The 15,712-nt window shown below is 34.8% G+C and overlaps 2 protein-coding genes across 2 annotated transcripts; one reads left to right on the forward strand and one right to left on the reverse strand.

Annotated features, from left to right (window-relative positions):
* Positions 1-27: 27 nt before the first annotated feature.
* On the reverse strand, positions 28-7,770 carry LOC147287332 (DNA repair protein RadA-like protein). The gene is made up of 15 exons (XM_086241124.1): positions 6,975-7,770; positions 6,810-6,865; positions 6,425-6,483; positions 6,164-6,235; positions 5,593-5,676; positions 5,223-5,330; positions 4,784-4,846; positions 4,391-4,471; positions 4,230-4,295; positions 3,229-3,384; positions 2,467-2,544; positions 1,944-1,982; positions 1,267-1,349; positions 912-984; positions 28-362 (listed from the first exon to the last, which is right to left on the reverse strand). The coding sequence occupies exons 1-15, from the start codon at positions 7,682-7,684 to the stop codon at positions 189-191; spliced, it is 1,902 nt and encodes a 633-aa protein (XP_086097250.1). The 5' UTR covers positions 7,685-7,770; the 3' UTR covers positions 28-188.
* A 2,715-nt stretch (positions 7,771-10,485) lies between these two features.
* AR791 (actin binding protein family) lies at positions 10,486-14,404 on the forward strand. Its single transcript, XM_086241541.1, has 5 exons — positions 10,486-10,753; positions 11,185-11,409; positions 11,500-11,609; positions 12,422-13,195; positions 13,286-14,404. The coding sequence occupies exons 2-5, from the start codon at positions 11,274-11,276 to the stop codon at positions 14,222-14,224; spliced, it is 1,959 nt and encodes a 652-aa protein (XP_086097667.1). The 5' UTR covers positions 10,486-10,753; positions 11,185-11,273; the 3' UTR covers positions 14,225-14,404.
* The last annotated feature ends 1,308 nt before the right edge of the window (positions 14,405-15,712 follow it).

Consider the following 15,712-nt stretch of genomic DNA (forward strand, 5'->3'; position numbering starts at 1 on the left):
CCAGTTGCACACCAACTGCCTGGAAGAGCAACTCTATTAAATTATAAATACATCCGCTTACACTTTTACACCATTTTCCATTTTATGGTAACAATTTCCACAGTTCCTTTTTTGGCCAGGAACAATTTCCACAGTTGATACCCAAACCCACATACAATTTGCAGAAAGTCAAAAAAATCTGCTCCATATCAGCATGTTTTGAACACATTTTTGATGACCTCTTTCAAATCCTTGCAGCCTATGATCTCGATATCCTCAAAACCTGGAGTTCCTCCTAGAGATTTCTCAGCTGATTTTGGTACAATACACGTTTTGTATCCCAGTTGTGCCACTGTATTTATCCTTTTATCTATTCTAGGAACCTAACATAAGAAAATTAATTTCCGTCAATGATCTAGCAAATTCCCCGTACATATACATACAGACATATCTATGTATTTGTGCCTGCGTATAAGAAACACTAAATTGTCAGTTTAGAACTGTTCAATGATGTTTGTTCAGTGGTGTAAGATTTGAATGGTTGCTTTGACTTGGCCCCATATGTTTTTTTATAGGAAACAGGATACCTTTAACAAAATATTGTGTGGAAAGGATAAAAGCACAGTGAACAAGTCAATACATCCAAATTTGGATGGCCAGGCAAGCACTAAAACTCAGTCCTATCATGTCACATGCCATTCAGACTAGAAACAATCAGTAGTCAATAATCAGACATAGGTGCCAACAAGATTTGAACCCCAAATATCCAAAATATGAAGCAAAGCTCTCATAATTCAACTGAAAAACAGCATCACTATTGAGAACCCAGTTGTAAAATCTCTACATCATGGACAATATCTAAAATGCAAATAGACTTCATTTTCAGAAAATATAAGAGCAATGCTGAAATAACATTGAAATGATAAGCTTACCGTGCGAAGTTCACCAGCAAGTCCAATTTCACCAATGAATGCAATACTATTGGGAATAGGGAACTCCAAGAAACTGATGATAATAAGTAGAAGAAACACATATGGTAAGAAAAATATATATATCTAAGGGGGCTAAGGAAATATTAAAAATATAATTCTAGGTACTAAATGCAAATGCAATATAAAGCCAAAAATTATGTAGCTCTTTTCCTTTTCTGATACAAGCACACATAACTCATGATAAAACACTGATGCTGGAAAAGATATTACCATACTAAATGTTTAAATTAAAAAGCCATAGGAGCATAAACGAAAATAAGCCTGATTAGCAGAAAATAAGGGTAATAACACATGCCTGCTGCAAATTGCTGCCGCTATTGCAAGATCCCCAGCAGTCTCTTTCAGTGTTACCCCACTAACAACATTTAAGAAGATGCCCTAATATGATAAAACAAATTTATTATTGAAAAGAAAAAAAGGAACCAAACAGAAAACTGACCAACAATAAACAAGACAGACTAGTATTAGTGATAGTAAATTGAAAATTTTAGATTCGTTCTATGTCCTAAACATTTATTGAAGTCATAGATAGAAAGCTCAATTGTCAGACTTTTAGGGGAGTTTTTATACATTCTGTTTGTACAAGTATATAAAAACTCCATATCCCATATTTGACAATAGTCCTATCAGTATAACAGATTAATTTCAATTCTTTACAAATCATCAACATGGCTACAAGTGCCCACACCTTTCACTGTATTGTATACAAGCAAGTTGGAAATAATTATATAAACTTGCCTTATCTTTGATTAATAATTTTTACCACAATATCTGCAACAATCCCCAAGTCTCTGTGTGTGTGTGTGTGTTCCAACATCTTAAAGTTTTTTCAGATTTTCATGCTCTTCACCATGTTCTGAATCTTTTCACCTTTTTCAATATTTCAAACCGAAACTTTAAATTATTGTTAAAATCAAAGTCAATGAGAAGAAACCAACTTATAAGCCAAGCACTATCGTAAAATTTACTTACATTCTCTTGGAGCTTTAGACCAGTTTGCTTTGTAAGTACCTAAAATATACAAGATATTAAATGGCAAGTAACCTTTCATCAAAATGGACATGAGTTCAATGAAAATGAAGTATGATGGCAATGATTCACATTATGCTCTGTCTTAAACACTAAATATAAGGAAATCGTAATGAGATGGGTAAATCGTTCAATGAAATCACTAATTCAATCAAAATACTGCCTTGACTAACATGAGCCTTAGCACAGTGTCTTCATCTAAGGAATAGCATATAATATGGGGAGAAAAATAGTAAAAAATCTAGGTGATGTTGTCATGACAGTATAAGGAACCTATTTTTACCACATTTAGAATTATATGTGGCATATAAAATTAACTGCTACTCTATTAATAATGTTAATTCCATGAATAAATAGTAAATGATATTGCTATTGCAACATTGAAGTTTCTTGTGTGTTGGTCTGTAGATGACTAATATGAATCATATAAATCCAAAACATACATAAAACTAACTAAATTACTCACTGAAATAATCATGCCAGCTCTATTTGCTTGAATCCCATTAACTTGCCGTGAAATTGTTGAATCCGATACACATAATGCCTGCATAAAATTATGAAAGTTAGTCAAATGTCAAATGACAAATGATTTGTTTGAAAATGCAATTACGTGCCAGACAAAATGTAGAGCAAATAAGATACTAACAGTCATCTAGTTGCTTGGTGCTATTCCAAGAAAACCTGAGATATGGGTCCAACCCAATAATTATTATTAAGAATACACTTTTTTCAAAGAGTATTATTAGAATATACTATAAATATATCCTAACTCACTGTCCCTTACGAAATACTCAGGAACACTCTTGATTGACCAGAGAAGTTAGCTAAATTGGATATAATGACGGAACTAGAAAAATGTTGAAAATATAAATCTGGCACCAGGCTTTGGAGCCTTGCACCTCTGTACAAAAGTTCTGGGGCTCTCCACGCATTGCCAGTTGATTTAAAATTCAATTCTCCAACTTAAATATAACAGACAATTCACCTAAGTGTGAGGCCCAGTTGGCCACATGTGTCCCATGAAACCCAATATAATTGATCCACGTGTTTACTCAATCAAGTCACGCATGTAGGATGTGTTGAACATATAAATCCCATCACAGCAAAACATTTCAATGATGGACAAGAAATTTAACTGATTCCATAAACTGACAGAAACTATGCTTAATTAAAATGTTTTTAAAAAGGACACAAAACGAAAGAGAACAAGTGTAAATGGAGAAGTAACCTGAATCTCAATGAGAAAAGCTCGAGACCCATCCATTATAACAGCAACAGCTAAACCAGCTAAAAACTCTGAATCTGAGTATTGCTCACTTAGAAACATCTCACTGGGGTTTGAAACAGCTTGCAGTCCTGATTGTGACATTTTAAATACTCCAAGCTGAGAGCAAGGGGAAAAATGCTATCTATGAGACAGATTAAGAGGCGATTACTCTAGATAAATCTAGAAGTTAAAAATAAAAATCCAATTATTTAAGCTCATCCCATTGAATTAGTTTCATACAATTCACAAAGTAAAACAATGTGCATCTTTCTTATCCCCAGTTAAGCTCTTCGAGATACATAACTAATACAGAAACTGCTTGAACCAAGGTGCAATGACCTAAATGGTAAAAGTTCTTTCCCTCAATTGTTAAGAATTGAACCCAGGACAGGACTATTGTACCCCATCCAGCTATAGATTGGATGGTTTGACCTAAGTGGGAAAGATGATAGAGGCGAAAAAAAGAAAAGAAAAAAAAAAGCACATTATTATGCAAATAAGTAAAAAAGACAGCAGTTACCTCAAAGGAAGAGTTTCTACAAAAATGCTACAGTACACAATTCCAAGACCCAAATATGCTTCATTATTCCCCCCTGATCTCCTATTTTTACTTTGGCCAAATAGTTTGGATCAGCTTTGTTAAGCCGATCATAATAAGAAAAAATAAAAAATAAGAACTTTCAGATTTAAAAGAAATTACACAAGCTCTTTCTCAGAAAATTTGAAATAATAAAAAACAATAAACAAGAAAGGTTACCAGAAAAACAAAGGTTAAATAAGTTGACAAGATAAACGTATTTAGGAACACAAAAAGAAGCTAATAATGCCACAATGCAAAGAAGTTAAAGTAATAAAAAAATAAACTTTACAAAATGATCAATGATCCATGCAGGCAATAAGGGGTTACTAAGGAAAATAAATGTATGGATAAAGAAAGCTAAAGCGTCAGTACCATTGCATACCTCATCAGTGGATCCAAAACGATTCTTCACAGATCGAAGTAAACGATGGGATGAGTACTTCTCCCCCTGAAGAAGTGATATATCAGTGATTTACAATGGATAAGTCACTACCACATGAAAATTTACCAACAATCCAGTAAAAAATGTAACAAGGTACCAACTTCCATATACAGCACGACATCAACGATATGCTCCAGAACACGAGGTCCAGCAATATCACCAGATTTTGTCACATGCCCAATCTGAGATATACAAACAAAAAGGCACAACATAACACCCTGGTATTCCATAACCTTTAATAAAACAATAAAGAAAGAATTATATTATCTTTTATAGACCCCTCATAGAATTTAGAAAATGGAAGTTCCTAATAGTTACAGTCTATCCGTTTCTAAAAACAGTAAAATGAATGATGAATCCAACTTCTATTAATGCTACTAATATCTACGTAAAACAACTCCTAGTTTTTATTGACCTAATCTAATTTCTGAGTTCTGAATTAATCAAATGAAAGTAAAACATGAACAATCAGAGTTTGGACAGTGTATACTCACCAAAAGAACAGGGATGTTAGTCTTCTTTGCAAAACGCAGCAAGGCTGACGTGCATTCCTTCACCTGACACAGAACAAAAGGGTCAGAGCTCACCACTTACAATCCTGAAGCCATCATATGGTATTAGGACAATAAAGCAAACTTAGTGTCCTTTGATAATTTCATCCCAGTCGGGTTGGATCGTGAACATGACAACTGCATAAAGGTCTCACAGAGAAAATCTCAAGAATCTAATAGTAAAAAGTGGGTGTCGTTCAGATGCTACACAAATATGCACAAAAAATGCCAAGAAGAAACAAGTTATCTAATACATAATTTGCTTCAAACTATGTCATCCCTTCTATCATCCCCAAAGATGTCATAGTGGAAGCAGCCCATGAAGGTCAGACATCGAGAAGCTTTATCTTATGCTTAGTATGTTATGAGTAAAAATTCGAACCTGAAAGATCCCTCCAGCACTTCCAGTCACTCCTTTTATATAAACTGTTTGAATCGAATCAATGATTAAAGCCTGAGGGGAGAGAGACTGAACTTTCTCTAATATATCCTGAAAAAAGGTAAGCACGTCAATCATTCAACTTATCCGCATGTTCCAGATTAAGACAATTAAGCAACATGGTCCAGTACTTAAAGTCATGATATGGTTAGTATGGAATATTGATGTGTAAATATATTTTCAATACATTTAATAGAATTATTATCTAATAAAGTCAATAAATAATGGCATGTTTATAGAACATATATGGACGAGGACAACTGAAATGTACTAAGATCCATCTCATCCACTGTGCAAGTCCAGAACTACACACCTCAATATCAGTACTTGAGTACAAGAAAAGATCCTCTGTTTCAATACCCATACGGTCAGCTCTGCTCCCAATTTGCTCAACACTCTGCCACCAGACATCAATGTCAATTAACCTACATGCCATAGCCTAAAGTTACACGCAAAATGATACATCCTGGTGAGACCACAATTTTACAGCATTGAAATTGGAGATTAACATCTGTCCTGAAACCCCGGACATTTTAGGCTTCTCAACCACCAAAATTAAATAACTCCAGCTCTACTACGAAAGCCTTTTAGCCATATTTTCCATCTAAAAAGGATTGACACTAGACTTTTTTTTTTTAATGAAAAGAATTATTATACAGTTACTTAATTTCAGATAAGAATTCAACAAACTTTACCAGTTTAATAATATAATAAACATTAGAACACGAGCAGTTCTATTTTTTAGCACCATTTATGGGCCCGCTAACCAACAGAAAATGCTATGCCAGACAAGAATTAGATAGCAGGAAAGTCGTTACAATGTATGAGTGAAACTTTAAATCAGGCATGATGATATACCAATACCAGGCTTAAGATATGCTAACCTCTTCACCAGAGACATACACAACAGGGGCTGCTTTACCATGCTCATGCCCTTCAGCTATTATTGAAGCCATCTTCCAATTTAAAAGTATGGTTTGACATGAAAAAACAGAACCACAAATATAGAGGATAACTATAGTCAACATGATGAACTGACATTTAGAATAAAAAATATCCTGGGCAACACAAATATTTAAGTTACAAATATGCTGCAAAAGTAAATCTCCATAAGACCAAACTGAATCCTTACAACAACCTACTACCTGCAACACAAGTGTACTCTTCCCAACACCAGGATCACCACCAATCAAAGCCAATGAACCTTCAAACACAAAACGAGGCACGGTTAAAATGCTTAATTATCCACTTCAATCTATGGTAACAAGACACTTTGAATTAAATACAAAAAGCTTCTAGAAGAAGCGACTAAATATACAATTGCTGTGAACGCAACATACTGAATTATACACTTTAAGTTGTTGTGAACGCAACATATGCAAAATAGAGTTCAAACTTACTCAACGGTCAATATACAAATCCTAACAGGTGTTAGCCGATAAATGTGCATCATAGTCAAGAAGAGTTGAGGGCAAACAATTAGCTCTGGACAGTTATTACTGAACAAAAAGATACAGAATGTGACCAAACCTCGTACAATACCACCACCAAGCACCCTTGCAACTTCACTTCCAAAAAGTCCAGGCCTAAATATCAACAAGACCAACATATACATTGAATTATGATCACATTTCTCAACTTATCGACAAACCAAATGTTGTTCAAATAACTAAAACTAAACTGATATAAACTTACAAAGGAATCCTTATGTCTATCCAATTAATGCCCCGGTTTACATCCGTCAACCGCATTGGCCCGCCAACCTCCTGCTGCGGCAACCACGAGCCCACTGCCTTCTCCGAAACCTCAAACCCTCTAGTCTTACCCCCACTATCATAATCATCTCTCTCCGTAAACTCCTTGATTGTGTTGAATGTATGACACGACTGGCACTGACCCCACCACTTCGCATATGTCTCCCCACAATTTGAGCAAACAAAACTAGTTTTGACCTTCCCCTTCTTATTACTACTCTTCACAAAGTAGTCCCTAGCAGACCCAATTCCTGACTTCACCTTCTTTACCCTCCTAATAGTCTCCTTCCTCTGAAACTCGTCGACCCCATTTCCCAAACTCGATAAACCCATCTGGTTTTCGCTTCCTGGTTCTTGCCCGTCACTTTTGCTTATTGCGACTTTTTGGGTCGTCGCCAATCTGTGCGGGGCAGTACGGTAAACAGACCAAACACGACGGGTTTCTCCATTGGAGCTTGCACTGTTCTGGGTTGTCAGGGAATCGGTGACCAAGCTCGGTTCTTCGGCACAGCGGAGACGGGTTGTGGAGAGAAAATGGCGGGAAAATTTGGGGTTTTGGAGGGGTTGGAAGGAGGTGAGAGATGGTTTGAGAAGGTGTTTGTGGGTGTTGATCGCTCTGAGAGTGAGAGCTCTCATGTCTGATACTTGCATAAAAGAGTGAGATTGAAGACAAAGACTGAGACAGCAACGCTCACTCAATACTCAATAGTCTCGACTCTTTCAATGGTCGATTTTGTAGGGTTTTAGTTGAAATGTTGAGAACCCGCGAAGTTGAAACGACTGGCTTTATTTGGAAATGGTGCGAAAAACCTGCGTTTTAGTCCTCTTCCCTCAATTAACCCACTTTCCATTTAAATTTTTAGGAGAGTTCCTTTTAGTTTTTTTTTTAATTTTATAATATACTGAATAAAATATTATGACTTTTAAAATTCTAACTAAAGTTCAATAATATTATAACTATTCTATGTTACACAATATTGATCTATTATTTTTTATTTTTTTTCACACATACCAGGCGTTGAGCGGACGACGATCATTTTCGATTAGAACGGCAGGACATTTTTACTTCTTTGTCAAGTCTTGGTTTGTCAGCTTTATATTAGGTTTTAACTCTGAAATTTTGAGCGGAATATAATATGCAGGTTTCACAAATTTTATTCTATACCCTAAAAAGGCATGAGGTTAATCCGTATCCTATATTCTCAAAAAATAAAATAATAATAATATATTTCTTTGACAAGACAATGATCAAAGAACTTTATTTAGAAAAAATAAAGACTTTATTTAAAAAAATTAGATTTTTTTTTTCAAATAAGAAATGTTAGAATGGCTAAACTGTAAATTTTTTTAAATTTTTTCATTTTTTGTTTTCTTTTTTAGATTGGTCATTTCCCTTTATACCCCTTTATAAAGGAACAACTGCTTCTGCTTGGCTCGATTCTCGTTTCCTATATATGTATTGATGCCAGTCAGTCATTCAAAGATGTTTTGAAGAAATGCTATTAAGCTATTCAACGTGTCCGACTTAAAACCATGCATTTGAATGAAGTTGATTTCATGATCATATTAATTAAGGTAGCTGACGATGTTATATATTTACTAAGTACTTGCTCCTACAACATAAGCAATTCAAACTTCAACAACGTAACAGTTGCGTGGTTGAATAAACGTTTATTATGTATGTGACGAATTCAATATATATTTCAGTTGTATTTTATATGCAATTTGTATAAATATACCAAAATCACCACAAAAAAAAAAAAAAAAAACTTTGTACCTAATAAAAATAATGAATGTACCAAAATCATCCCCCTCTCCAATTAAAATATCAATTGTGAAGGCACATGCATGTGATGTATGACTGAGAAAGCCAAAAAAAGTGTTCTTCAACTTTATTTGAAAATTGGAAATGATTCTTTACTTGTGACAATTAGACAAATTCAATTAAACGATGAGTCAATAATAAAAAATGAATATGAGATATTTTAGATTTAAAACTACTGGCAAGCAAATTGCAAAGGCATTATGCTATTTTGAGAACTCGATTCCTTAATCCTTATATCCCAAATAGAAGTTAGAAACTCCTTGATTAATGTAATGTGTTAAGAAATCAAGCTTAATTGGTTGCCACTTGTCCAGCCACTAGCCACCAGCCACATATATACTTCCCATTAATTTGAGGTTAAATGCTTAGTTAGGTGGCATGCCTGAGTTCCAGGCTTTCAGTGTTACAGAGGATTTCTTTTCATTTCCCAAGCACGTGGGATTTATGTTTTTTTTTTTTTTCCTTTTCGTGTTGTAAGTGGAAAATATTTAATAAAATTTCCCAAAATTAAAGATGTTCATGTTGTATTAATTGAAAGAGTTTATTCTATGTTTTAAAACTGAAATTAATTAGCAGACAGTTGAGGTAAAGGTTCAATGCAAATTTACGACTATTGCATGTCAACCAGCTCTCACCATCTGTATCATAAATTTACAACTACTTAAACTTGCGTGTTAATATTGAACACTTCCTATGGACATTAACTACTTAACTAATACTAGTGCTATACTGCTATTTAGCTTAACTATTGTCAATCAGATCTTTAATGTTATTTTCTCCAACTTAGATGACACTCACATTTAGGATATTGATGTGCTTTTAATTCAACAATGAGTGTGCATATAGGAACAAAATTTGAGATGAGATAAGGAGCATTTTCCTCTTGAAAAATATTGGATATATTTGGATATCATAAAAAATTAAATAAATAAATCCATTTGAAAGAAAAATCAAAAGAAAAAAACAAGGGAAATTCTAATCTTAAACTTTTTCAATCATTTTTTTTTTATGTAAGTCTCATTCAAATATTTTAAATTTTTAATCTATTTTTATTTCGATACCAATATTTTGTTCTTTTGTTTATATTTTTGCATTTTCAAATTCTCCATCCTTTTACATGTAAAAGCTATTTAATGTTTTTGGCCCTTTTGGGGGTCCCAAATGCTACCCCATACTTTTTCATACTTTAGGATTGAAAACGTGTACATTTAGAAAAGAATTTATAAACTAATCCACAGGTAAGATAACACCTCAATCCATTCACACTTCACAATTAATTAAATTTAAGTTGTGTAATTTCCACATTAGTTGACCTAATTAAGCTCACCCTTCATTATCTTCTTTTTTTCCTTTTCTTTTTTTTATTTATGGAAATGAATCCCAATTTAATATTCCAAGTTCGCACCCTCTCACACCCACCCAATATATAGTTTGTTAATAATGGAGGGAAAAGAAAACTGTAACAACCAAGAAACAAAAAAGAGCGGTTAATTTGGCCATCCATTAATCTCCAAACACCAAACCTTCTAAAATTAATTAACCATCCAATTAATTACCTTTCTCCATTTCAAGGTCCAAACTCCAAACCTGTTTCTCTTTCTTTTTGTTGTCCACCTGGAATCAGAATCTTGTTCCTTTTCTATTTCTCCGATCCTTCTCTTGCACATCACATCACCATGACATAAGACAAAAGTTAGTGGCAATGTCTGTGAACATTGAAATAAAATATATATTCGTGTAGGATTTTGTTTATACCTTACCAATTGTTTCATCAGCCTACAAGACAGAGACAAACAATTCCTCAACTTAAACAAGAACCATAGACACATTCAAACTGTTACCGTCTTTTTGATCCTTACTGATTTGGTGCCTCTGAGAAGCTCCCTTGAATAATAGTAAGTTCTCGTTTCATCTAGAATCAGCATGCATTGAAAAGGGTCTTGCTTATTTTGCTGTTTTATGTTTGAATTTTTGTTGTTGATCTGACATGCTCACATGGGCCATATGAAATTTTCTCTTTTGCTGGGTATGTATAACACTTTTGAATTGAGATGGGTTTTGCTTATTTTTGATCCTGTGATCCTTTCGGCTTAATCTGTAATGGGTTATGTGATTCTTTCTGTTTCTGGGTATAAACTTTGATCAAAATCAGGCTTTTGTTTTCATTTGAAGTTTCTTTGTTTGGTTTGTTTTGGTTTAATATGCTGAGGTTCATGTTTGTTCTTTTGGGTTATGGTTTAGTAAGGGTTTTGCTTATTATTAATTGCTCTTGTGTGGTTTAATCTGACATGGGTTGTGGGATGTCTTTGTGCTCATGATCATGTAGATGGAGGAGGATGATGAAGAAGAGGAACCATAATCATTCTCTAAACTATCTGGGTTAATGAGTTTGGTTCCAATTAGAGGTCTTTAATTATGATGGTGGGAAAGAACAGGGGCATAAAGCCTCTTTTATTGAAATTTGGGGTGGCTTTAGCTCTCTCTTTTGCCGGATTTCTCTATTCTCGTCTCAGAACCAGAAGGATCAACCCTTCCCCGCCTCCTCCCTCGGGTTCGTTTTATCACCTTAGATTGATCTCCTTCATTTGAGTTTTTCTTTGTTTACTTGATTTAGTCAACATTTTGGTCATTGTGTATATAGATAAAGAAAGTGAAGTTGATTCAGGAGTAAGACCTCAAAGGCAGGATGGCCTTAATGCCACAAGGACAGCACACAGTTCACGCAACCTTTCAATTGCATCCGAAAAATATGTATGTTTAGCTGGATCAAAAGTCTTAGTTATATGCTATGAAATTCTTAATTTTGTTTCTGATTGATTCAAATTTTTACAGTAACAATGCTTGTATTGCTGGATCATAAAGTCTCAATTATTTAGATAAATTTCTACATGATTCTGTAGCTTCCTAAAAAAGAAAAATAGAAAAAAATTATGTTTGAAGAGTTTGATTGGTGGTGGTAGCATTCCATCTTGTTCTTGATATTAGAGAAAGAGAAAAGCACAGGAAAGCTGTGTATTTTTGCTTATGATTACTCTAAATAATTATCACAATTGAATCTCGGAAGGATTACTTTTCCAATTATAGAAACTAAAAGTTAGGATTAGGGAATTTTTCTCAATTCCTTGTTCCACCCTTCCTTTCCTTTGATAGGCCTGGCAACCAAACAAAGAAGGTTGACTGTGTGTACATAACTTGATTGTGCAATAATTTTCAACTGTCCGTTTGTCCAGTGATTACTTTGTGAATATTGTGATAGGTTTTTGTAGTGAGTAATCAAACCCTTCCTATTGAAAAATTCCATTTTCTTATCTTTGTTCCTTCATTTCTTGACCATGAGAGGGGATATATCTTTATGCCATAATACCAATTAGTTAAAAGCCAATATAGAAATTAGCTTGAAAAAATCTGCTAAAATTGCTTAAATAGATACTCCAAACTGTGCCTGTTGAAATGAAAGGGGATGTGTTTATGGCCCAATAATTATGGAAAAACAAAAGGAATGGCTCTGTTCCTGCTGGATTTGATTTCAGTGAACTAAAAATTTCTTTACTTTTTTTTACCAGGAAGAGATATACATGCCGAAGGTCAGTGTTGTTAATTGCACATCCGGTATTTCTGCATGCAGTAAACATAGTGAAGATAAAGATGGGTTACTCTTACCAGAGTTCAATGCTCTAGTGAAGGAATTTGACTTATCTGCTGCAAATTCTGGGTTTTCTCCAAAGAAGAATGCTGAAAATCCTAGGTCATATGTAGCGACTCCAAAAGCATTTAGAACTACAGAAAAGGACGAATATGAGCAAGAAATCAGACACCTCAGAGACATGGTTAGAATGCTTCGAGAGAGGGAGCGGAATCTTGAGGTCCAGTTGCTTGAATATTATGGCCTTAAAGAGCAGGAGACTGCTGTTATGGAGCTCCAAAATCGGTTGAGGATAAGCAGTATGGAGGCCAAGCTTTTAACTCTCAAGATTGAGTCTTTGCAGGGAGATAACCGAAGACTGGAGGCACAAGTGGCTGATCATGCAAAAGTGGTTGCTGAGCTTGAGGCTACTAGGGCAAAAATTAAGATGCTAAAAAAGAAACTCAGATTCGAAGCTGAACAGAACAAAGAACAGATCTTAATTCTTAAGCAAAGAGTTGCAAAGTTGCATGATGATGAAGCTGGTGCAAGTAATTCAGAACTTGAAATGAAGCTGAGAAGGCTAAGAGAGTTGGAGGGTGAATCTGAAGAGTTGAGAAAGTCTAATTTGAAGTTGCAACTAGAAAATTCTGAATTGGCTCGGAGGTTGGAATCCACACAAATCCTTGCAAATTCTGTTTTGGAATATCCAGAGGTAATTAGTTCATCATATTTTTTTATTTTTCCCCAGCCTTTCCTTTGTTCATTATTCTATAAAAAATTACTTTTGTACGCTTTGTTGCAGGCAGAAGCATTGAAGGAAAAGAGTGAGCGTTTAAGACATGAAAATGAAAATTTGACAAAGGAAATTGAGCAGCTCCAACTTGATCGATGTTCTGATGTTGAAGAACTAGTTTACCTCCGGTGGATAAATGCTTGCTTACGCTATGAGCTGCGGAACTTTCAGCCCCCGAGTGGTAAAACAGTGGCAAGGGACTTAAGTAAATCACTAAGCCTGAAATCTGAGGAGAAAGCCAAGCAGCTAATAGTTGAATATGCAAACACTGAAGGGATGGGGGATAAGGGGATTATCAACATTGATTTTGATTCTGATCAGTGCTCATCCTCCCTAGCTTCTGCTGTTATGGACTACTCACCAGACTTATTTGATTTTTCTGTTGATAATTCTTCTGCAACAAAAACCAATTTTTCTGTTGACGATTCATCTGCAATGAAAACCAACACCTTGAGTAAGAACAAATTATTCAGCAAGCTTAGAAGAATTGTACTGGGTAAAGACACTCCTTATCAAAACCAGGTTTCATCAGCGGATAAAACTGGATATGCAGAAGATAATTATTCTCCATTTTGCAGTTCAAGTAAATCAACTGCAGCTTATGCTGGACCTGAGGGTCAGAGTAACATATATGCAACTCCATGTCATGGTTCATCTAGAGCTTCTTTAGATATTCTCAGATGGAGGAGTCCGAAGGACCAAGATATTAAGGATATGCACAGTTTTCAGAGACATAATAGTGATATGGGATCCTTGTCTGGGTATAAGAGATTTATTTTAGGCAGTGAAGGTTCTGCTGATTCGCCATTCAAAGATCGATTTGATCAAGAATCAGATTCTACAGAGAAATCTCCGTTGGTGAAATATGCAGAAGCTTTGATGGGATCTCGTAGTCGTAGTGGAACACCGGAGGTGAAAGTACACAAAAAATCAGCATCAGCATCTTAGCTCATTTTGACATATAGCAATCCATAGCTGCAGGATTTTCTCACTTCATCATCTGTTTATATGTACTTGTCAGTGATATAGTTAAAAAATTAGCAAATCAAAGCCAGTGTACCATACTTTCCATTAGAAGCTAGTTAGAAATTTTTTTGCAAAATACAAAAGCATTTCGATTGATGATGAGTGTTCTGAGTTACTGTGTATGTATCACAACAGGGTTCTCTCTGAATTGTAGTAGAATCTGTGAATCAATAATTCATATGTTGGATTTCGCTTTTTTGGGTGCGAAAAAATGAACTGCGCCCACCATTGGGCTCGACCCAGAAGGTTGATGATTACGTTTTGTTGGTTTCTTTGTTTCTTTGAGAATGAGAACGTTTGGTTAAGTAACCAACTCTTGGCGCCAAAACCCCCTTCTGAAGGAGAGTGGACAAAGAACCATTCTGGTAATTTCATGATCTTGGTAAGGGTATTTCAGGCATTTTAGGATAATTACAAGAAGGATTCTGGATCTTGAGTTGGGCGCTCCAAAAAATATTTAGGGTCCATTAGATTTTAGAGATCGACCACTAATAATGTTGGTCAAAAAGACCACTGGCTTAACCACTTGAGTTCCTAGACAAATTTTTTTTTCAAGCACTAGATAGAAGTGCCATGCGCTCGACAAGTGTATCTGCAAAATTTGTGTAGATGCAACTCAAAAAATGCAGATGCAGCATAGAAAATGCAGATGCATCTTAATATATAGATGCACATGTCGAGCAAATGTAGCTCAAAAAATACAGATGCACCTCAAATATACATATGCTCATGCCAAGCACTTGGCAAAATGCCGAGCACTCGACAGCCTAATTTACATTCACAAATGCGCTTTACACGCAGAGATTGTCCTTTAGGTCAAGTTGGTATCTCAATGTCTTACTTAACAAGTTTATTAGTGATTTGGTACTATTATGTAATTTACTAAAATATTTACAGGGCGGCTGACTACTCATCAACTGGATTATCATCTAGAGTTTTGAACATGTAACAATCTTTTATTTTGGTCATTAGGAAATTCTACTAACCTCCTTAAAAAATACGTGTCCATTGCAGCTTTGCACTAACTGACTTTAATCCGCTTATTCATTTCATTAAAAATATTTTGTGTCCTATTTGCTTTGAGGATGGCCTCGTAACAAGTAGACAGGTGGAGGTGGGTTGAGACTTTAACTTACTTTAATTCACTTAACTTTACTTTACCTAGCCTAAATGAGAAAGAAACTTAGCCTACTTTATCTACTCGTTATAATACTTAACTTCCATAACAAAATTTTTACTGAGCACTAGGCAATTGCAGAGTAACTTGCATTTGCAACTATATGCATCCTAAAAAATGCATATGCAAGCTCAAAATTAGAATCTCCTTTAGCTTAATTTTTTTAGGTGGATTTTTAGTTAAGAACCTTATATTTTTCGTCATTGAAAGTAATTATTATTTTTTTTCATTTT

The sequence above is a fragment of the Dryas octopetala genome, chromosome 4 (assembly GCF_963921425.1).
Source record: "Dryas octopetala chromosome 4, drDryOcto1.1, whole genome shotgun sequence".
In the NCBI taxonomy this organism is placed as follows: Eukaryota; Viridiplantae; Streptophyta; class Magnoliopsida; order Rosales; family Rosaceae; genus Dryas; species Dryas octopetala.

What these genes read in the sequence shown, in the direction of transcription:
- LOC147287332 (XM_086241124.1), bottom strand. Translation starts at nt 7,684, where the DNA reads ATGCAAGTATCAGACATGAGAGCTCTCACTCTCAGAGCGATCAACACC. An exon ending in AGAGTACACTTGTGTTGCAG is followed by an intron (nt 6,236 to 6,424) that starts GTAGTAGGTTGT and finishes TTAAATTGGAAG; the next exon opens with ATGGCTTCAATAATAGCTGA. An exon ending in GTCTAAAGCTCCAAGAGAAT is followed by an intron (nt 1,350 to 1,943) that starts GTAAGTAAATTT and finishes TTATCATATTAG; the next exon opens with GGCATCTTCTTAAATGTTGT.
- AR791 (XM_086241541.1), top strand. Translation starts at nt 11,274, where the DNA reads ATGATGGTGGGAAAGAACAGGGGCATAAAGCCTCTTTTATTGAAATTT. An exon ending in TTCCCCGCCTCCTCCCTCGG is followed by an intron (nt 11,410 to 11,499) that starts GTTCGTTTTATC and finishes TTGTGTATATAG; the next exon opens with ATAAAGAAAGTGAAGTTGAT. An exon ending in CTGTTTTGGAATATCCAGAG is followed by an intron (nt 13,196 to 13,285) that starts GTAATTAGTTCA and finishes GCTTTGTTGCAG; the next exon opens with GCAGAAGCATTGAAGGAAAA.